This window comes from Parasteatoda tepidariorum, chromosome 9, assembly GCF_982258835.1.
Source record: "Parasteatoda tepidariorum strain Cologne lab strain chromosome 9, Ptep-v5.0, whole genome shotgun sequence".
In the NCBI taxonomy this organism is placed as follows: Eukaryota; Metazoa; Arthropoda; class Arachnida; order Araneae; family Theridiidae; genus Parasteatoda; species Parasteatoda tepidariorum.
In genome coordinates this window covers 105,059,559-105,083,781 of record NC_141763.1, presented here as the reverse complement: position 1 = coordinate 105,083,781, position 24,223 = coordinate 105,059,559, and the positions used below count along the sequence as shown (strand labels likewise).

Here is a 24,223-nt window from a genome sequence, read left to right as displayed (position 1 = left end):
AAAAATCTCTGCATATTTTTAAAAATTGACACCTACCTGTTAAATTAATGGAAAAAATGAGTAATCTTTACTTGCTTTTCGTTTCTAGCTACAATTTCGTATACAGCTCGTTCAATACTAAAAAATTTTTTAGAGTTTTTATGCTTTGTATCGCTTGATCAGCTGTTGGCATATCTTCTGTTATTTCATCTTCATCATCATCAGCACTATCGTCGGAATCGGACATTAAATCACTTATGAAAGGGGTTTCTGAAGTAATGATATCTGTGTCACAGTCGATGTATGCATCATCGACTTCCAGAAGGTCCTCAACTTCAGACAGGCTACCTTCTTCTTCTTCCAAAACAACAGCGCTCTCCTCCTCCGATATTGAAAATCCTGCTTTATTGAATCCATTGATAATGCACTTTCGGTCGACACTGACCCAAGCTGATGATAATTTTTCACAAACTAATTTTTGTAAAGTTATGAGTTTTGTCCATTGAACTGAGGTTTCTGTTGTCAGTTTTTGTAAGTCTTTCATAGTTTTATTAATAGTTTGTGTTTATGAAGTGCTTTAACCTTATTTATTTAACACTTAATTATGTTATTGACATTACATTGTTTAAGACAATCTGGACATTTTTTTCTCATGATATATTCTGATCTGTTAATCTAATATTCATATAATATATCAATCCTACTGTTATCAAAACTCTTAAATAACTTGCTACAAATCATTATTATCATTTACTCAAATTAATGCATTTATCTGTGTGATGAAGCATTAAAACATGAAATATTTTTTGTTTATAACTTTTTTACTGGTCACAAAATAATCTTATTACTTGCTTTTGAAACATATTCTTCTGTTTTATTTTTTTACTTCATGTATTTCTCCTCCTTAACTTTTTTTTTCTATCTTATAACTGGATTATGTCTTTTATACAAAGAAATGCATTGTATAATATTAAAATAAAGCTCTAATATGAGTTAATTATTTATCATACTTTTCTCAAATTATATAAGTCTTTATCACTGGAAATCACTTCAAACTAAGCAAACCCATGTCCCTGGAAAATTCAAACAATGGTAGTAAAGTTTCTTAAGTTTCACTTTTTTTCCCAATGTAATATTTTGAGAACAGAGATTCTCTTATATAATACATTTGGATTCAAACTATCTGCCTAGGTTATGTCCAGTGTTATCCAGAAAATACCTTTTTGGGAGTATTTTCACTCTATTCATTTTTGAAAGGTGAAAGTTCAAAATAGAACCATTTTACTACATATCTGAGTGAGATATCTTAGGGCAGGGGTGGCGAACTTTTATACACCAACGTGCCATTTTCTCTAAAAAATTGCTTAATGAGGTCATAGACGTGCCGTCAAATAATTTTGACTTCGTGATAATTGGGAAAATAATAATACTAAATACTATCAACTCAGAACTCTTTATTTACATTGAAAAAAAAATACATTTTGCAATGTCTCAGTTATACAAGTAATTCAACTTAAAGTAACATGTGACTTGTTGCAGATTAGATGACCAATAACTTATATTAGGTTCTAAGATGTTAGTTTAAGCAGGACTGTTGATTTTTTTTGCTAGTTATTTGCTGTCAGCTTGTTTTTACGGTTATTAATTGTTTTTAGCATTAATTTTTAATTTTTTTATTAATAATTGTTTAATATTTCGTTTGTTTTTTGTGAATTTTAATTTAATTGTTACATATGCTTCATAGCGTAATAACATTTGTGTAATAACAATTCATAGTGTAACAATAATTGTGATCGGTGGAGTACCCAAAATATTGTGTCGCGTGCCATAAATGGCACGTGTGCCATTTGTTCGCCATCCCTGTCTTAGGGGTAAGAGAGCACAGCAAGGGAAAAATGTGAAATGTGTGTCCCGGTAAAATTTTTGCAAAGTGAAACTTGATATGATAAATGGAACTAACTAAAAAAAATAAATAACTATACGAAGTAAACATTTTATTAATTGCTGATTGAGTCTTTTACCAAAACCATTATCCCTAATTTTTTTATTAATAAGGCAATATTAGATCAATGTTAAAAAAAAATTATATATATTTTATTAAATATATTTATCTTAGTTCTATATGCATTTTTCTCCAATTTTTCTAATTGTTCAAAGGTCATGTCACATTATTGACACCTCTATTTGGTGATATTAAAAGTCCTCCAAATGCTCATCTCCAAGTAGAGTTCACTTTTTTGATTTGCAAAATATCCTTTTTGGCTGTTGTAAAGCAGTAACAGTTAATTTCTCAGAATGAATGAAAGTAGTTTCTTCATACTCTCATTTTTATCATCTTTATGCAAATAAAAGAGCACAGAAATAAAGAAAAAATAAGAGAGCACAGCAAGGGAAAAATGTGAAATGTGTGTCCCGGTAAAATTTTTGCAAAGTGAAACTTGATATGATAAATGGAATTTACATAGAGGTGCACTCTGGATAAGAAGCACTTTCCTCCTGTATATTTATACATGTTAAACGTTTTAAGATAAATGTATCAATGACAAATGTAAGATAAATGCAAAAATACTCAATGTTTGCTACACAAATGTTAGGAAATAGGACTAGAAAGAATCAAAATTTACTGATAACAGCTTTAGCGATCCTCATTTTTTACTAGATTAAATAGAGGATATTCCTGTCAGGCTCAAACTTTTCAGCCATAAAGCTTTTCCGCTGATATTGATCTAAGGTTTGGGTACCTTTAAACCTTTGGTTGATGTGCAGACGTTCTTGAATGCTCTTTTAGAAACTTTACTTTTTAGTTTCACTGAGCTTACTCTTTCAGCTTACAATTTTCAACCAGTTATGTTTTTATTTAATATTTGTTTAACCTTACTGAATAATTTGAGGAGAAAAATTGTATTTTATACTTGAAAGTTTTAGAGTTTTATTTTGAAGCTTTTTAACTAATTTTAGATTCAACCTATACATAAGTTCTTGCTGCATGCAATTTTCTTTGATAGTGCTTATTTCTCAATTCTATTTGTAATATGAACTTTTAATTTTCAGACCAATTCTATACCAGGTGTTTGGGTTTCTGCAGATCATTTAGCTATTACTTGGTACACACAATTTATTCATTCATTTATTGTAATTTTTCATGTAATAATTTTAATTATAAATTTTGTTTTCAAATGATGTAATTGTTAACTTGAAGTAATTTTAAAAACTTCGGTTAAAAATGTTGGGTTTTAAGATTATTTTTTCAATTACCCAAAAATTAATAAATCGTTTTTTTTTTTTTTTTTTTTTTTTTTTTTTTTTTTTTTTTAAGAAACTTAGAAAAATTAAGCACAAATTCAGTTATAATTTTGAAGTAAACCAATTTTTTGGTTAATATTTTTTTCTTTGTTACAATGTCTTTCTAACTGTCATGTTAAGTCATTTCAAAAGTTAAACTCTCAATATTACATTGGATATAATTATTTTTTTAATTAAACATTTCTTTATTATTAAGTGTCTTATGTTCTTACTGCTTCAGAAAATTTCATGATTTTAAAATGTCACAAAATTTAAAGTAATAAATGAAGGAATTTACTTCTTAAGAATTAAAATGTAAATTGCCATTTTTGAATAATTAATTGCACTAAAATAAAGTTTTGTACTTTTTTTGTTAACCAGGTACTAAGAAATAAATTAAACATTTTTTTTAGCTTTATTTATTTATTTTAAGGGAAAGAATTATTTATTTTGTTTTCTGTTGAAAAACAAAGAGAGAATGAATTTATCTGTTTGCACCTAACTAACAGATAACTATTTTTTTAATGTATAAATAGTTTGCTTTTTGTAAATGCACTCTTTCTGTTTTTTAATTTTAATATCAGTTTTTTAATTAACAATATGTTAATTTCTATTATACGGCATGTTTAATCTTCTATTGGTTACTTTTTTAATAATTCAGTTTAATGTATGGGATGCCCTAAAAAGATCTAAAAATATATATTGCGAATCTAAAACTTTTTTCGCAATCAAAGTTTGATTTAAATGATGAAATAAAAAATAGTGGTATTACACTGTACAACATATTTAAACACTTTCTGCACTTTAGAAGAAACTAAGGTTCTGCATAAACAAAAGGTGCTTGGTTCATATATGATCCATCGCAAACTAATATTTCGCTTCCTAAGGCATCTAGAGCCTTGAAACTTCTGGAAGGTAGATAAGGCTTTATCTACCAACTTCACGAAAATATTCCCAAAGTTGGTTGCTTTTCCTCTGTCAAGGAGAGTTTTTTTTTTTCTTTCTTTCTGTTCTTTTCTAGAAACCTGCATGTGTATTAAAAGTTTTCTCATTGATTTCCTTTCTTTGTGAAATGTATTTATATTTTTAAGAAAAATGTATATTTCAATCAAAATCAAATAGGTGATACTAAAAATGTAGTGGCAAAATTAGATTTGTATTAATAAATTTATGAAATAAATGAATTCCCTGACATGAATGGATTTTGATTTCAAATTACGAAATAAATTGACATTGAAATGGTTGTCCATTTTGTTGTCTAATTCAAACTTTTAAACGAAAGAGTTTTATTCGGGCAGTTTGATTAACTTAATAAAAAGGTGTTTTTGTCTTTATTTTTTCTAAAAAAAGAGATGATTAATTTTGTTTTATTTAGTTTCGTCAGATTTTGGTACTTGCAAGATTCAAAGTTTTGAATTTTTATATGAATTCAGGCACATTTGCCCTTTAGAAATTAGAGTTCAACTAATAATCCTCAGCTAATGCCCATAAGATTTTCTCCTATCTTGGAGACTTCTAACAGATTCAGAAGTGCACCCCCTTTACAAAAATGAACAAAAAGTGCTCTTAAGGAGATATTAACATTTTTGGATGCTGACTATTATTCTTTGTACACTAGACAAAGTATACTGTGTCTAGGTTATCAGCAACCAGGAAATCAAATAAAAACAGCTCAATAATGTCTAATACCAGTCCTTTTATACCTGCATTATTTAAATTATATTTCTATGAAGAAAAAGGTAGTTCTTTATTTGAAGTTTCTGCTTTAATTGAGTTCTTCTCTGATAGTTTCTATTGATTTCTGTCTAACAGGTGTAAGCAGCTGATACTAACTATTTGCCGTAGTCTATTTGATTTAATTGACCCACAAACTAATCAAGTAGGTAAATCTTTCATATTTTGTTATTAATATTTGTGTTGATATTTGTATTAATCATTTGTTGGTATATAATATTTGAACTAGAGTACAAAATAGGTTATTTTGCATAGAATGTCATGACTAAATATCTCCATCTGCCGGGCGTGTTGCCTGAAAAGAAGAAATGGACACCTTAATTTACATGACATTGATACCAACAATTTAATATAAAAATAAGTGTAAGATAATTACCTACACATGACGTACATTGACTTACTCATGACGCTTAGCTACTCAACAGGTTAGAAAAGAAAAGAGCGAGAAGCAAACTCCTTAATTTGCATGACACTGATATCAACAGTTTAATATAAAGATAAATGTATGATAATTACTTACTCTGTACGTACATTGCATACTAATTACTTACAATGTACATTGTATCTGCTCTGCCCCCTGGCAAATAACTGCATAACTATCGAAAGGGGTATGAGGTTCATTTTAAAAGTAAAAACCGATTGGGCATCGTGTCAGCGCATCCTGCCAAGTGAGGTACCTAAAGATTGGCAAGTCTCTCATTATGCTGCCATTACATTTGATGTTTTTGCTAGAGTTGGTTGTATTGTTATACTGCTTCATTTGTCACCATGTCGATCAATAATCCCGCTAATTGTGAAATGGCTTTCAGTTCTTAAATGGAAGAAAAAAAAGTTTGTCCTGTTGAAATCCACTGGCAGCTTGTTGAAGTTTAAGGGGAAAGTGTAAAAATTGTGAAAATGTGCCTAAATAGTGTAGACTTTTTAATGTAGGAAGAACAAATGTTCATAATAAAAAACGATCTCGACTTCCTGTCATGAATGGGTAGTACTGAATCATTCCCCATACAGCCTTGACTTAGCGCCATCAAACTTTTATCTGTTTCCAAAACTTAAGAAATTTCTTGGTGGAAAGCACTTGGAAAATGATTAAAGGAACTGTTACTTACTGGTATAACGGTCAGAATTCTTTAAAGATCTAAAAGCTGCTGCCCAATTTGACATATGTTTCAATGTTGACGGTGACTATGCTGAAAAGTGAATAAATGTAAAGTAAACATAATGCAATTTACTTTCATAAATAAAGTTTCTTTTACTCCATTACAAAATGGTTCTTACTTAAAAAATGACCCTCAATGATGAACAAAGACCTCTGAAATAAACATAGCCCTCAATTTTGACAAGTAACATTAGTCAATCAATGCATTTGAATTTTTCCAATATTCAGAATGTTACACAACATCTGTTACATAAGCTCTATATCATTTTTCACGTGATGAAAATAAGTAATTTTTGAACTCAATCAAAGGACCTATTTTAATTGTAAGCAATTATGTTATTTTCAAGTTATTTTATTGTGAAAATTTCAATGTAAGTACCATACTTTAAAGGAAAGCAGCTTTAATTTTCACTGTTAAATATCAAATTTATCTTTTCCACCCAACTGATTTTTTACAAATTAAAACAAGTCAAATTTTAATTATTTATCATTCTAATCCTCATTCAATGTCTGATTTTATTAAAAGTGTTGCAATCAGATTGATATTTTTCAAAATATAATTGTTTCGATTTATATATGGAGCTGATTTTTTATGTAAATATAATTTTAAAAAATTCTGTATGCTGTTAGATTACCAGCAAGCCAGATGTTATTGAGAAAGTGCTGAAATATCATTATGTTCGCCGACCCTCTGGTAAACATTATTCGAGACTACCTTCAGTTCCTATTGGAACATTTCCTCCATCAGGTCAATGGATTGAACAGGATAGCAATGCCTGGCGTTTTTCTCGGTCTAAGGTTTGTATTTTCATTTTCTATTTATGAATCATATGTCCATAAAGTTTTTTTATAAGAACTCTAATATATTTAGACATTTTTCTTGTAGTGCGACCTTTAAGTAACCCTTAGTACATAGAAAGCATGTAAATACAGTCAAACCCCGATTTTGCGTTTTCTGTCTGATTAGCGATAAAAAACACTCGAAGCGGAATAACGTAAAATCGGGATTAAGAAAAATCTATGCATATTTTTAGAAATTGACACCTACCAGTTAAATTAATGGAAAAAATGAGTAATCTTTCCTTGCTTTTCGTTTCTAGCTACAATTCCGTATACAGCTCGTTCAATACTAACAATTTTTTGCAAATTTGCTTCTTGATTTACATTTGCAAGTAAAAATTTTTTTAGAGTTTTTATGCTTTGTATCGCTTGATCAGCTGTTGGCACGTCTTCTGTTATTTCATCGTCATCAGCACTATCGTCGGAATAAGGCATTAAATCACTTATGAAAGGGATTTCTGAAGTAATGATATCTGTGTCACAGTCAATGTATGCATCATCGACTTCCGGAAGGTCCTCAACTTCAGACACGCTACCTTCTTCTTCTTCCAAAACAACAGCGCTCTCCTCCTCCGATATTGAAAATCCGGCTTTATTGAATCCATTGATAATGCACTTTCGGTCGACACTGGCCCAAGCTGAAGATATCAAATTACGAGCCTCAAGAACATTAATTTTTGCCTTAGAAGCACCCTGAAAGTCTCCAGAATCAAGAAACATTAGAGATTTTCTAACCAGTTTTCGAAGAAAATTTTTAAATAATGCTTGCGTCATCCATGCTTTTTTGTTTGAAGTGTAATCGGTAGGAAAACTTTTGATAGTTTTGAAACACCGTGGTTTCTCTGCTCTACCGATCACAAGAGGCGTTAACTTTTGGCTTCCATCGGCATTTGCACAGAGCAAAGCAGTAAAGCGCATTTTTGAAAGCTTTCCTCCATGGCAATTTTCACCTTTAATTGTCAATGTCTTGTTGGCAATAGGTTGAAAATCAATCCCGTTTCGTCCGCATTAAATATGTCACTTGGATTATAGCCCTTTAATAAATTTGGCAGAGTTTCTTCTTTCCATTGTTACACAATTGTCATATCCACACTATCGGATTCGCAACAGATAGATTTGAAGCATAAATTGTTCCTTTTTTTTTGATCGATCGATCCAGCCATTTGATGCACTGAAGCCTTGGAGTTTAAGCCTTTCAGCAATTTCAAGCACCTTTTCTCTCAGGATGGATCCATTTATAAGAATCTTTGCTGCTCTGGCTTCCTTGAACCTGTTCATTGAAATGTTTTCTAACTCATCATACGGAGATGTTTCAAGGGTTTTTCTCTTCGCATATTTTCCGAGTTTTTCAGCGTTTAGTTCTACTGAAGCTTCTTGCTTTAAAATCATTTGCGAAGTTGAATAAGCAATACCCAAAGATTTAGCAAGATCAACTTTAGTGCCATGAAATTCTTTACCTTTTTCGATGATTTCGGCCTGAGAAAAGCATTTTCGTTTCGACATCTTCTTTCGAGAAAAGAACACGATGACTGAGGTCTCGAAAATGAGAAAAAATGCTATAGCTTTCAAACTCAACAATACCAACTGAAAATCTCATTTGGTATGCTAGCACGGAAAAATGAGTAAAACCATTTCGAATAGAATAATAAAAAAAAATTTGATCTGTTTGTAGAAAAACGCATCAAGCGGGATTTTCATAAAAGGGGTAACGCAAAATCCGGGATTTTTTAACATTATCGGTATAGGCAATTTTCACAGATCAGCAGAAAATTACGTGAGAAGCGGGATAACGTACGAAACGGACAACGTAAAATCGGGGTTCCACTGTAGTATAACTTAACATGGACTTGGCTATAAATTAAGCGAAAGTTGAGTTATAATAAAACATTAAATCAGACGAGTTGAGAAATTGGGTTATAGTTATTGGGAGTACATTTATATTTATATTTTAAATTATTTTGATTTATTAATTTTAATGTAATTGTATTTAAACATGCCTTCAAAATAAAATACAGTTACACCAAAGAATAAATATGAAGTGATTTAACATTTTAACTTACTAGAACGTTAAATCATTGAGAACCCTGAGCTTGTTTCTTTGCAATGAGACAGTTCCATCTTGGGGTAATCGGAGACGATACATTACAAACATTAAAAAATTTATGTCATACCTTCAGGGGCCCTTTTTTTTTTCAAATAAATAAAATTTTAATGGAACACAGATATTTTTAATTTGGGGTATAAACCTAGGAATTTAAATTCAATGCAATGGGCAGCCCGGTATCATTCGATCCACGGACCAGTACCAGTGCGCGGACTGGGGGTAGGGGAGCACTGATATAAACCAATTATAGATTTTCAATTTCGTCGGGTAAAAACATATTTATAACTTGATCTAACCGTATTACATAGATAGATTAAAACAAAAATATCATTTAATGCTGGCTGTTAATACATTAAGCATTTTATTTATTTATTTTTCTTCCTAATTTTTGGCTATAAGAATCCTTGATTAAAACTCATTTAATGTTTCTCAGGCATGGCTTAATACATATTGAGTGTGGTTTAATTAGCAAATGTTATTTAATATTTTCCATTATCATAATATTTTTATTTCTTTTTATTTACCAAATACAGTGTAACGTCCCTTTTCCGGAAGGATCGATTTCTCGGACACTTTTTAACAATCAAAATAAACATCTCTTCCCCTTTCTTTAAAAAAAAAAGGTCGTTTTACGCGTTTTCTTTTCTAGCTTACACTGAACCCCTGACTTATGCGTTAAACCCGTAAATCACAAAGGCAGGGATGAGATTTTTCCGCTTTTTAGCGGATTTCCGCTTTTTTCACTTTTATCACTTGAATTTCAGCTTTTTTGTCAAAAATTCAGATTTTTCTAAAAATTTCATTTTTTTTATAAGTATTCCGCTTTTTCAGAAAATTTACCAATTTTCCAAGAGAAACAGAAAATTCAAACTGCATAGCTACCAAACCTTTCTCATTTTTACTTATTTTAGCTGTTTTCTCTCTGTTTACTCACAGCAAATAAGATTTTCGGAATTTTTTACCCGCCCTCCTGATAGATCCGATTTTTTTAGTTCAGACGACGCTGCTTCTGACAAGCCTTTCAGAGGTCCCAAGCCTGGAATCTGCTAATATCTCGATCTCATTCACACGATTTTAATATCAAACATAGCTTATCATATTTGCTTGTTGCGATTCTGATTCACGTGATTTGAGTATTGTATGTTGCGATTCTTATTTACGAGATTTTAAAATCCGATATTATGATTCGTATTTACGCCTTTTTAAAAACCTATGTAGCGATTCATATTCACGCAAGTTTAAAATTCAATGTCTTGATTTGGTCATGCGGTTTATAATATCAAACATTGATTTTCGTATTTATACGTTATTTTAAAATAAGGCATTGGGATTCGCATTCACGCACTCTAAAAATTCATAATTCTTATTTATGCAATCTAAAAATTCCGCATCATGATTCGTATTTACGCAATCTAAAAATTATGAATCGTGATTTGTATTTACGCGTTTTAAAAATTCTATATCCCAGTTTGTATTTTCTCATTTTCAAAATCGTATATCTAGTTTCATATTCATGTGATTTCAAAATCCATAATTGTTATTCATATTCACTCAATTTTAAGATCAACTATCGGGATTCTTGTAAGAAGTAAAATTTTTTAAATTAGTTACTATAAAGATGACTGTTTTTCTAACTACGATTATTAGTATATGTAAGTGTTACAACATCAGGAAACTGGAAGGGAATATATTCAAAACTTACATTCTGTGCTTGCAAAGAAGAAAAAATAGAATTTGTCACAAGATGTTTGAAGATGGACTAACGACTAAATATAGCAAACATAAAAGATATAGCAAACAAAAGCAATCACTTAAAAAGTGATTTAATTTTAAAAAAAATTTTTGGAAAAAGAGTTAACTCATCATCGAAATTTTATTTATAAATGCTGTTATTTATGCTATAAAATGCAAAATTCTTATCAAATAAAAGACAATTATCTAAACAGTTGCTGATTGTCATGTAATTTTTCAAACTAAAATAGCAATTTTTGTATGTTAAGGAGTTACTATATATTTCTACTTCACTGTTATTGATATGTTTCAAAGGGCTCTAGTTAGATTAGACTATAATATGAGCATAATGATTCAGTCCATTGTTAAAGTTTTTTTTTCCAATATAATTTAAAAAGTAATATTACTGATATATTTGCTATAAATCATATAACAGTATTTATTAAAAGAAATGAAATATTAATGTATATTCTCAGTAGTTTTAATTTGCTGAACCAGGTAGTTTTTCAAGTAATAATTGTCTCTTATGTGAACTGAGGAAAAATATAATTTCCAGCTTTTTTTTTTTCAATTGGTAATTTTTATTTTCACTAAATGTTAAGTATCAATGTAATCATTTATATAATAATAGATTAGTACCAATTGTATGTCAACACATTATTTATCACCTTAAACTGTCTGAAATTTATTATTAAAAGGTTGCGCTTGCGTAAAATTTACTATTGTGGAAATTCAGCTTTTTTGCCTTTTGGCTAATCTCATCCCTGACAAAGGGGAAGGTAAGAAGGCAAGACCATTGAGTGACGCTCCTACTCTGGAATGCAGGAAGAGAGGGAGATATGTTTTCAAAAGACCGCAACTGAGTCCTCTCCCCCCTCCTTTCCTATGCAGCTGGCTAGTGAAAGAGGCCTTTCCTGGAACCTTTTTATTGAAAGAATAGGGTAAACGCGGCAAGCGTTAACGTGGAGGAGGAGTCAAAATGGAAAATTTGAATAGGTCTAAAAAGATACACGTCCTTGAGAAACATTCGTTCTTTAGCAGATTCTTTCAGTCATACAAGAAAAAATAAAGAGAATCCCATCAGTGTGCCCCGCCTTTATGCTTGATTGATAGCCAGTGATTGGAGAGAAAACAATAATTTGTCACTTCCCCGCCCTAAACTTGAATGATCTCCTCTTTACACTTATTTTCTTTCACAAATAAGGAGAAAATGAATTTTTCTCCTCCACCTACCCACCTTGACGGGAATTTCCCTTTCTTGCTTGAATCGTTTCAGTTAAAAATGGCGGATTATTATTTTCATAACTCAAATTTTTTTCATTTTCCATATTTTCAGCAATAATATTTTTTTTCTAATACATATTTTATATTTGATTTATTAGATATTCTAATACTAAAACCTTATTCCCCTTAAAAATAGTGTGTATTTATTAAAATAATGTGTATTTATTTTAAGCTTTGTTTACCTTGGGAGTCTATTTTAAGGAAAAATCTATTATACGGACTTCTGGAAGTCTCACCAATTCCGGATATGCGACTTTACACTGTAATGTTTTATAATTATTATTGATGAAGGAATTAAAGAGTGAATAGTTAATATGGGTAATCAATCTAACTCAGATATTCAGGTGGCAAATAGTTCAGTGAATTTTGTTTTTAAATAAAGAAAAATATTTTAACCCTGTAATTTGTGGTAAAAATAGTTTTATTGCACATTTCTTCTAATTATATGTTATTTTTCACCTTAGGTTCTTTCTGCAATATATCTTCTGATTCCAATCACACATGATGACAGTATACTGATTATTGCCACTGGCCTTGTAAGTAATTTTGTATTCTTGTATTAAATTATAAAATTTTCATATTATATTCTCATATTTTGCTAATTTACTTCACAGATTTTTTTCCCTTTTTCTTCCTTTATCTTTTAGTGCTAGTATAGTTGATTTCTGGGGCTGAGAAATCACAATGTTTCATAATACTATCTTTATTGACAAACATCTTTAAGAATCTAGAATTTTGCTTGAATTATTTCAGTTTTTATAATTTTTACAACTTATCCCTGTAAATTTTGTTTTAAATATTAGTGATGTAAAATATATTCAGTTTGCATCTATTTAATTGAAGATTATTGTATTTAAGTATAAAAAAGAAATTATGACATTAAAATTTTATATATGAAGTAAATATTTCTCAGAAAAATAAACAACTTAGTAAAGGCATTATGACTTATGTAAATGGTTACAACATCTAATATTGACTAAGAATGTATTCAGTAAAACCCTTATTTGATTTAAAATTTTCTAACAATTTCCAAATTTCCTGCTATTTAATGTAAATGTTTCAAATTTTCAGTTTCAAATATTGGTAGGTTTTTTAAGATATTGCTTTTTCAAAACTAAGCTGTAAATAAGTTATTTACTTGAGATTTTGTCAATATTTTATTACCAAAATTTTGAGTTTTAAAACTAGTATTAGTATTACTCTTTAAAGATTTGTTATATTGCTGATAGTTTTGAAAATGTTACAGGTTAAAAAAGAGTGGATATATGGATGTACTGAACTGTCTAAATCAGAAATGACAACATGGTAATCTATTACTATGTATTTTCTATGTATATTATTGTTTTTCAAAATTATACTTTCCTCATTTTCTTATTATATAACTTACACTCAGCAAATTTCTTCATTTTTTTAAAAAAAGTTTAAGGTACTAAAACATTCAAATCTAATAACCGTAATTAAAATGAAGTTAAAAAGTTTAACATAAATGCAAATTTCTTTTTTTTATTAAGACAAAAAATTAAATAAAAAACACAAAAAAAAGTTAAAAATAAAAATAAAATACATATCAAGGGTAATTGTATTCTGAGTATAACTCAGAATTACGGGTTTTTCATATCATTCTTCCAGATTTTAAAACTAAAGAGCCTGTGACTTTTCTCTTCATTTGTGGAATTCTAAGAATCTCAAGACTTCATTTGTAGACTTAAGCAAGTCGAAATCTTATATTCCATTAAAAGTTTTACAGAATTCTGCAAATCTAAAGTTTAAATTTCCTATTTTTGTAAAATTACATTACTGAATTAATTACTTATTCCTTTCCTTATCATTATCCCTTTTCTTATTTGACTGAGATCTCGTTCATGGCCATAACAAGTTTTTTTTATAGCTAAATAAGAAAACGATTGTAAAAATGATGCAAAAACAAATGTGTAAAATTAATAGCATAATAAATTTATAGTGGTTCTGCAGTCGTGTACTTTTAAAAAATTGCTCATTCCAAAATTGGTTATTTTTTGATGTTCGAATCTCGCTTTTGAGTAGCCATTTTGAAATTATATGGTCCCTTTTCATCTTAAATCTATGTAATGTTTTCGACAATTATTGATAATAATTTTTAAGCATTTTTAAAATACCAATATTTATTATGAGATATTATGATACTTGAATTTGTCAGTTCACTTTCCTAATCCAAACACACATTTGACTATTTTAGCCGATTTAATTTTTTGACCCACTTGATTTGAGCCGATTCCATTGTAAATTGAAGTTTTGGGCTTTTATTGCTAAGAATTTTTACACATCTACATGATTTTTAAATTCTTGATTTTTTAATGCTATTTTATTTATTACGGCACTCTAATTTTTTAATTACACATCAGAGTAATTACTTTTTGACAACTGATTTGTGGGATTTTGTCGTTAATCCAGGTTGTTCTGTCACCAATTCCTTTTTTAGCTGTTATTGCCACAAATTTCATAGTATTTAAAATAAATCCTACTTTCTTCCCAATACAATTTGCAAAATAAGTAAAAGAATGGAATATGATTTTTTTTAGTATGAGAAAATCTCCCATAATGGTTCATCATAGCTATGTATAGTCTTCTCAAATGTTTTTGCAATTTATTAATTTTGAATGCTATGTAAGGTAATTAATTTATACCAGATTGTAGTGATTTCCCCAATTGTCCTTTTATAGTTCTATTAAATATACATGTAAATAAACTACTCGCAAACAAACTACGCATAAACATTAAATTTCTAACAAAGTGATTATTAGTCATAATATTTGCAAATCAGATTTGACCAAATCATTGTGATGTTGCTTATCCTGCCATGTTCATTTTCATTTTGCTTTCACATATTATCCCTTTTCTAGAGATAAAATCGTGGCTAGAGTTGTTTCATTATAAATTTATTTCAACAACATACTATACAAAAAAAAAAAAAAAAAAAACAATTGATACACCCTAGCTTGAATATGTTTTTTTTTTTTTTTTTTTTTCATTTTGAAAAATATTATATCTATTAACTGCAAATTATTTATGTTTCATTTGCAAAATACTTAATTATTCCTGTAGTATATTCTTGTAAGAACTATTTAGTTGTATATATAATTACAGGATGTGTAAAGTAGTATTAAAATGTGATATATTTATCATTAGTAGGTAATTAAAACATAAATCTCAGTTAAAAAAATTCTAGTAATCTGTAGTTCGTAGAACTATTTGTGTATTATTTTTGTTATATAAATTAATACCTTGAATATCAAGTTTTTGTAGTAAAATTTAAGAGGGATTTTACCTCCTTTCTGTACATAGGTTTTAAAAAAAATTTCTTAATTAATTAAACTTAGTACTTTTTTTACAACTTTGAAGCATAAAATTATATAATAAGCTTCACAACCTTTCTTACTGTTCATAACTTATTCGGCAAAACTATTTTTTGCAGAATCTATTAAGTAGCACCAATCTTATGCTAGCAATAAAGTCTTACCAAAGTTCAAAAAATATCAACATTTTTGCACATCTTAACATCTTTTCACTTATTAAAGAAAAGTATATATTCATTTAAAGAAAATGCAACATAATCCTCCGAAATGACCAGAAAGGCAAAATAAAAATGAAAAAAACTTCACAAAATTCATAATTATATTCAAAATTTGATAATGGTTATTTTATTGTATTTTTGTTTGAATATTTTCTTGTCCAGCCAGTTATTTAGAGATGCTGCTTGAGTATGTAATTTTCAAACCCTTATTCACTGGTTTCATAGTAATTTACTGTCTCAATTTGGTGTAATTTCTAGGTAATGAGTTTTTAAAATTGTCATAATTTTAAAAACCAGACCAGCTGATTAACATTAAATATAATATAGTATTTATCTAACAATTCAATAAAATAGTTTCTTTTTCTTGAATAAATTGTAGTGTATAAAAACTAATGTATTTTGTAATAGTTCAGTTGGGGAGAATTTGTCAGACAAAGGTCAAATTATTCCATCCAAAAGTAAAAAAGGGGAAAGAAGAATGATTGTGGTTGATAGTGAAGAGCTGAAAGATAAGAAATACTTGTATCTTCTGGTTTATATCACTCCTTTGGACTCCCAGGTATGTTATTTAATTAGTGAAATAATTAAATGTCTAAATTTATTCAAGGTAATTAATTATGTTGGATTGATTTTAACGTGTTTAATTTATATCAATTAACCTTAATATTTAGTAATTAACTATGTTTTTATAAGATTAATTTTTGAACTATATGCAATTTTAGCCTGCCTCTGTATAACGATCTCTTGCTGGACTTATCAAGTGTTAAGAGTTAGTTGCTATTCTAAGTCTTCAACAAATTGATTGTTAAAAAAAAGTAAAATTGAATGAATTAAAAGACTATCTAATGCCAAAAGTGTATAATTAAGTAGTGTACTCCTTTTTTTTTTTTCTGTCTCATAAACAATTTGCCATTTATAGCTGTTTCTTCTTAAGTGGTGTGAGAGATATCTTAACAGACTTGGTCTTTGAAGAAAAATATATGTAGTAAAGATCACTTTCAACTTTCAAAAGCTTGAGTTAAAAATACTGAAAAAAGTTGACTAAGATATGCCCTTAAATAATATTCAGGTTGAGTAACAGGTGATCATTGTTTGAAAATGGCTATTAGGTTCCTATGTAAGACATTTGGTTTTATTAACCTAAGACTATTCTTGAAAAGTAGACTTATTTAGAGGTGGTCATTAAAGAAGGTTTAACTGTATATAATTGTATCAATTAAAATTAATATAATCGCTATGGTTTGTTAGATGTTTAATTTATTGCTGTTGTGTTAATTTTTTGTAATTTTTTCTTTATTGTATGTTTATCTCTTTGACTAATATATTTTTTTTTTTGTATAAATTTAAAAAATTAAAATATAACTTTTTTAAGGTTGATATTATTGGCGAAAGGTTCAATTCTAATCTCCGTTCCAAAAATATAGAGCTTCCATCCCTTATACAAAGATTCTTCAAGCCACCTGTCAGACTTTTAAGTGTCTCATTGCCTGAACAATCTATATTCTTCAACATTACACTCAAAAATAGTTATGGTATATATGAGTCTACAGAACTGCAACTTGAAACAAGACTTTGTAGAGCTGGAAGTGTTGTTGGTAGGTCCTAATTAATACTTTGTGCATAACTTATATTACTAAGAATTCCATGTTGCTCGCCAACCGCAGATGCAATATTACCAAACAATAGGCTTGCAAAACTAGCAACAATTTAATTCCAAGTTCCCTCCTTATTGGAGTGAGCTGATCCATTTTTTGGAGGGGGAGAAGAGCAGTTAGTGCATTGTATTTTTTGCCCTGTTATTTGGTTAAGGTGACCATTTCTCAATTTACGCTTGCCCAATATTCAATTAACTTTTGTTATTGTGGTTTTTTTAAGTAAAAGGTCATTGCCAGTATTCCCTTAACTGAAAGTTTTTCAAATCTAAGTTCTGTAAAATTCATAATCACCTTTCGGAAAAATCAAAAATAAATTCTGTCTGCTGTATCTCTTTCAGAAAAATACAAATTTTTACCTTTCCCCATCTACAAAAGGTAAAGCACTCCATCCCAGAAAAGTTGGAATTGAAGGCATAGTGATTCACGCTTGTAACCTGGACACTGCTTAAAATAATATGCATTAAAAAAATTTTGCAACATGCAATTTATGAAATTTAATTAACTTTATTTAGTTATTTTTAACTATTACATAAAAAGTGATAAGTTTTAATATTTTACCATTTATTGCATATAGTAGGACATTTTTAAATTGTATTTCTTTGTATTTTGGTCATTAAACAATGTCTGTTATACTTGAATAATGATTCAGTGTACGCTCTTTTGTACAAACCCTAATTCATGCTAATCTTCCATTATAATGACTACTACATGAGGTCCTGTTCTATAAACGCAATGTTATATCCCTTAGAACATCCAAACTCAACTGTTCATTTCAAGCAGTTGAAATTTTGAAGTTGAAATTTTGTTTAATTTTTTTTTTTTTAAATTCTCTGAAAAACCAGTTCTGTTTTCAAGCGAAAGTAAACTAACTATTAAAACTAGTCTACTTTAACGAGTTTTGTGGCGATTAGTAAAAGTTTTTTTATGATCAGTAAAAATAAAGTAACTCGAAAAAAACTATTCAAACCTCTATTTCTTTTAATTCATATTTTCACTCAATAAACATGAAATATCTTAAATAAATGAGTGAAAAAAGTATAACAGGCCCTCCTATTTCAAACCTAGGAAGCATAATCTAAGGTCAAAAGAATTGTGTAATACGGATTATTTACCATTATTAAAAATTTTAATCATTTAGAAATTGGATTTTTTTGTATAATCGTAACCTTTTAAAAAAAATTTCAATGTATTTATCAATCGCATTTTTCTTTTGAAAATTGTATTCAATCTTTTTGTAAAATAGAGGTGGTTAATTTTGAAGTTGGTATTATTGACATTGTTTTTAATTTTAGTTTTGCTCATTCTCTGAACATGTGTTATTTAGTGAAAATGGCTGCTCCTCACTAGTAATATTATAAGCTTAGAGAAGAAATTAAAAATTTTAAAGGAAGTGAATAGTAGAGTAACACAAATTTCTAAATTATTTAAGATGACGAAAAGCACATTGTTTACAATAACTAAAAATTGTGATGTAATTCTAAAGGCAACAGAACAAAGAGTTCTAATTTCTTGACGTTATTCTCGTGAAGCAAAATTTCAAAATCTGAAAGTGAACTGAATGAATGTGTAAAGTTTATGTGTTTTTTGAAAGTTTTCATTTGAAAAAATTTAAATGTAATTTTGACCCTTAATGTACTTTATTAAAAAATGCTTTTTCTTTATTGGCAAAAAAGAAAACACTGCATATTAGTCAGTTTCATAACTCTATTCAAAGTGTAGTATGTTTTTACCAAAATGAATCTAGTATTTATGAAATATAAGTAAATATTTGCAATAATGTTATGTATTCAAAATTTAGCAATTTTGTGGTATAATGTTGTGTGTTTACGTTTGGACTACAACTGTCGCTATACTGTGTTGACTATATATTTATAGACCATATATCTGTTTAAAAGGTTACTGGAATTGAACTTTAGACCTTTCTTATAATTTTACAACGGCTTTGTGAAGGTAAACAAACAAAAAAGATCATACATGTAAAGTAATAAAATTATACTGAACGTTGTTCTGCATATTGTATGCTGGGTTTCAAGAAATTGAACTATTTTTATTTATTTTAATAACTTTGTGAATCATACCTGTTTACAATTTAAATGATTAACATTACTTAAGTACATGAATTTTTAGTATGTAAACTTATATCATGATTTCTTATGTAGGTCAAGGTCTTGTGAAAATTCATCTGCCTTGCAACAATGAAGATTCTTATCACCATATCAGGTTATATTGTTTTAACTGCTTGCATTGTATTATTTTTTATTCTTTCTAAATTGCAGAAAGGAACAATTTATTTTGAAAAATAGACCACAAAAACTAGCCACGTAAGTAACGTTACTTTGTAATCATAAAAATGTGAGTTCATTTGGATCCTATTTAATGATAACATATATGACTCACAGAATTTAAACTAATTTCTTTATATTGCAAGTAATGATTGTTAACAATAAATAAATAATTTATTGTCAATAAATCTAAACAAATGTAGATATATTGCAAATCAATTTTTTGTAGCACATTTATGGGCTTATAAAAGTGGAAAATTAGAAAATAATATCTTTCAACTACTTCTATTGTTAACTTTTTTTGTTATTTAGAAAACAAATTTTATTACTAATACAGAATCGGAATTAAATAATTGTTGTCATTAAATGTCTTCTTCTAATGTTAAAATTTTTTATGTTAGTCTTTTTAATGTTAGAATAAATTTATGAAACTTGTATAACAAAATAAAGTTTGAGCTTGTTGCAAAATAATGAGTAATCAAAAGACCTGGATTACTAGTAAAACAAATTTGAAATACAGTGATACCTCGAGATACGAGTTTAATTCGTTCCGTAACCTTGCTCGTATGTCAATTTGCTCGTATCTCAAAGCAATTTTCCCCATTGAAATTAATTGAAATGCCATTAATCCGTTCCAGCCCCAAAAATGCTACCCCCAATTGTTTTTGTTACGTGTTTTTGAATAAGAAAAATGTATTTATAAATGACAAATATTGTATAAAAACATAATAAAAGAAAATGTAAAGCAAAAAAAAAAAAAAAAAAAAAACTGGTTTTATAAAGTGTGCACACATATTTGTATTTTGATCACTTAAATGCAAGTTGCACGCATCTTAAATGCTACTGTATGCTTAATTTTAGTCACTGCTTTTCTCTTCACCGGTCTTTGCTTTTTTAGCTGGATTAAAAAAAAACTGTCCAAGGAGGTTTGTTTCTTCCTCCTTCTCAGAATGCTGCAGAAATGAGTTAGGCGAGTGTCATGAAATAGTTCCGATGCACGACCAGATGCAACTTTTTCGGGATGTTTCCTTGCACGAACTGTGAAATTCTTGCCCACATTCCCAAGAACACTTTTATCTCACTTGTAGAGATAACCTCCTCCACCTCTGGCTCTTCCTCGAAACCAATTTCTTGCAGAACCCCCGAATGCTGCTGCGACGGTAACTCTTGTAATTCCTCTGTCGTCAGTTCCTGAGAGTACTCCTCGATGAGCTCGTTCACGTCTCTCTCACCCATCACCAGGTCCATGGATTTTCCCAGAGACCCAATATCCTCCTCCACTGGCACTTTGGGTTCGAATCCTTCGAAGCTATAGACTCAGGTCACAGCACAATTTTCGGCTACAGACTCACTCTGGCCACAGCTTCTTCCATGCAGAGGTCAAGGTCCTCGTTGCAACACTCAGCCAGGCCTGATCAATAATTCTGAGGCATATCACGATGTTAAAGTTGTCCTCCCAGTACTCTCGAAGGGTGAGGTTTCTGTTTTCTGTCACCTCAAAGCAGCGCCGGAACAGGTGCTTAGTGTACAGCTTTTTAAAATTAGAAATCACCTGCTGATCCATGGGCTGCAGGATAGGAGTGGTGGTAGATAGAGAACCTTTATAAACTTGAACTCTTTGAGGATGTCATGTTCGAGGTTCGGTGGGTGAGCAGGAGCATTGTCGAGGATGAGAAGGACTTGCCTGGCCGTTCCTCGTATCTCAAATGTCACTCGTATCTCAAAACAAAACTTCGCTCGCTCGACAGCTCGTATCTCAAATAACTCGTATGTTAGGGCACTCGTATCTCGAGGTACCACTGTACTATAATATTTTTCTTCCACTTTATAAGAAAAAGTTTTTTCGTTTTTCCCCCTTAAAAAAAACTTTTGCTATGGTTTTTTAAATAATATTTAAAAATTTTCAGGGACCAATTCCAAATTTCTTCAAGTGTCACAAGTTGTGCTAAAATGTGTTTTCTCTTTTTGTAGGACTACAATGGGAGGATTAACTACTATACCTGTAAAACCTCACACCCTACCTTCATTTGAATCTGGCTGTGAAGTCCATTTAGAGTTATATTTAGATCCAGAATGCAGCATTGTTTTATATGCCAAATTCCCTTTCTATCTTGCCTCAAGTCAAGTAATACTTCTTTAATTTATTATTCTTGTAATGCTTTTGTGCTCTTGAAAGAGCTTTCTTTTATTCAAAGTATCAATAACAAACAACACATTGTTCAGCCAGTGGCGTGTAGAGACGTTTGGGTGCCTAATGAGTCTTCTCAATTAAATGTTTTTGAAAAGAAGGGTATTGCTTCTGCAGGGAGAAAAAGAAAACAATTTAATGTCAAGAAGGAAAAAAAAACCCAATCCATATTTTATAATCTCTTATGTAATTTAAATGAATTATTCTAAGGGGGAGGGGAATTATTGACAACCTAATATTCTTGAAATTTTTTTTTCTTAAATGCAAAGAATATATAAATTTTAATGGTTAAATTTATTTGAAAACTTTATTTTATTTTACCAAAAAAATATCTGATTCTGTGGAATATTTACCAGTTAAAATATTAATTTCATATTAAAATTTTAGTATCCTTAGTTTTCAACACCTTTTTATCTGGATGTCTGAGCACCTCTTCCTTCATACTTTTCTTCCTAATATTTTTGTTAACTTAGGTTTTTTTTTTTACTTGCCCACTTTTTTTTTAATTTTCTCAATTCTAATATACTGCCTTAATTCAGCAATGATGAGGCTTTTTACATAAAAAGTAGGCTAAGTATCGCCTAACTATGCATAACTAATGCTTTTATATTTTATGTAAGTAACAAACAAATAAAGATTTTGTGGGTGAAAAGTTAATTTTGCATAATAAATCTTTAAACTGTAATTTTATCTCAGTTTTCATTGTCACTAGTGTACTTCAGTTTGATTATTCTGCTAAAAAATTTTGCTAAAAAATGTTATCTGCCAAAGAAAAGTATAATACTGCAGTCCAAATGGAATCAAGAGAAAACTTTAAAAATCTTGAAAAGGAATATAAATCAACAAAATGGACTTTAAAAATCTATTAAAAAATTATTTAGGTGCTGTACCGTGGTTTATTGGTGCACCTTGATTGTGACACCAGCTCAGGAGAAATTTAATGGTAAGTACATAAGAGAAGTCTTACGAGATATGATGCAACCTGAAGTAAGGTAAATTAACTGAACAGGGTGGCTAAGTAAAATGTTATTATATCATAAGTAAAAAAAAAAAAAGGTATGTCACTTTTGCTCAAACTATTGATCCAGGGAAGTATAGATATGTATATACATATATTTGTTAATATCCAACATATATATATATACTAATTAGATTAAAAAAAATGATATCAATACCATGCATGAAAAGGATTAAACAGAGGAAACCCCTGAAGGCCGAATGATCAGTGACATAAGCGTTTGTGTAAGACCACAATCACCCAGCATAATATTGAGATTCGTTGGTCATGAATTTAGATCATTTCTCTTTTATAAAAGAGATAACACATATTATTTGTAAGCGGTGAAATTATTATCGATATAAAAAAAAAACACTGCTTATTGGAAACCCACTGGATCAATAAGATTGAGGATACTCTTAATAACATGATATACAAGATATGTGGTGTACGTGACAATAGCCCAGACAGACTACACAATTGGAAGGAATGAAAAAGAGAGTTACTCACCCATTACGAGACATCTTCAAGGGTGAAGACTGCAGAATACAAATCACTATGGCAATAAAAAGAGACACAAAGAAGTCCTCGGACACTTTTTTATCTTCAAACACATATATTTATTCGAATTCCATCACATCTCACAAAGAAAAGCACCATCGGGAGATTTGAGGGGGGGAAACTAAAGAAAGGCTTCTACTTCTGACGTTGAGTCGTGGATGCCGACAGTCACTAAAGATCCGTAGTCTTTCTACGGCTTGTCGCCACTGAGACGTATAAGAAAAAAAGGAGTTCTAACAATTTAAAAGGATATTCATCTGCAGCGTAAAAAAAATAGAGTTCCAACCTCTAAAAAAGAGTATTTCTTTTACAGCATAAAAGAAGAAAAATAGAGTTCCAACTTCTTAAAGATATTCATTTGCGAACACAAAAAAAAAAAAACGGTTTTAGTTCTAACTCGAAGACATTTTTTTTTAAAGAACATATCTGAGATGCATTTACCACATATCTTTTGTAGGGATAAGAAAGACGAGATATATATATATATATATATATACTTAAAACTCAGAATATAGGAAGGAGTCTTTAGACTTAACAAGGACGAAAAGTACCATCATCGGCAAAAAAGGCAGTAAACCTTTACAAGAAAGGCCCAGTAAGAGGATTTGGAATCCATCTAACCAAGATGGCACCTGCGATGACGCTGGCAAGACAAGAGAAAAAAATTGTCAAACTGTTGCCGAGCGGTGATCCAAGAGAAGTGATCACAGCGTCCCTTCAGCGCGGGAAAAGTACGAGCTGTCAGGCAGGATAGAAAACGACTCTCATTGGATGGGGGATTACCACATGATTAGGTCACCACCAATCAGTGCCAAATGTACTCCCCCACATACAAAAAGGCGTGAACACGCTAAAAATTCTAGAAAATTCTAGAAAAATC

General features: G+C 29.7%; 1 protein-coding gene across 10 annotated transcripts in view; it reads left to right on the top strand.

The window, feature by feature from the left end:
- Window positions 1–24,223, top strand: part of PGAP1 (GPI inositol-deacylase) — a 79,044-nt gene that overhangs the window by 21,969 nt on the left and 32,852 nt on the right. For all 10 annotated transcript variants that reach the window (XR_011638023.2, XM_071186834.2, XM_071186837.2 and 7 more), the window contains 9 exons: window positions 3,031–3,083; window positions 5,074–5,140; window positions 6,782–6,949; window positions 12,575–12,646; window positions 13,357–13,415; window positions 16,069–16,219; window positions 17,033–17,255; window positions 19,475–19,535; window positions 21,569–21,722. Coding sequence is in view for 9 of the 10 variants with exons in the window: in XM_071186834.2 (XP_071042935.1) it covers window positions 3,031–3,083; window positions 5,074–5,140; window positions 6,782–6,949; window positions 12,575–12,646; window positions 13,357–13,415; window positions 16,069–16,219; window positions 17,033–17,255; window positions 19,475–19,535; window positions 21,569–21,722 (1,008 nt within the window). In the remaining variant the exon portion in view is untranslated. The remainder of the gene's footprint in view (window positions 1–3,030; window positions 3,084–5,073; window positions 5,141–6,781; window positions 6,950–12,574; window positions 12,647–13,356; window positions 13,416–16,068; window positions 16,220–17,032; window positions 17,256–19,474; window positions 19,536–21,568; window positions 21,723–24,223) is intronic.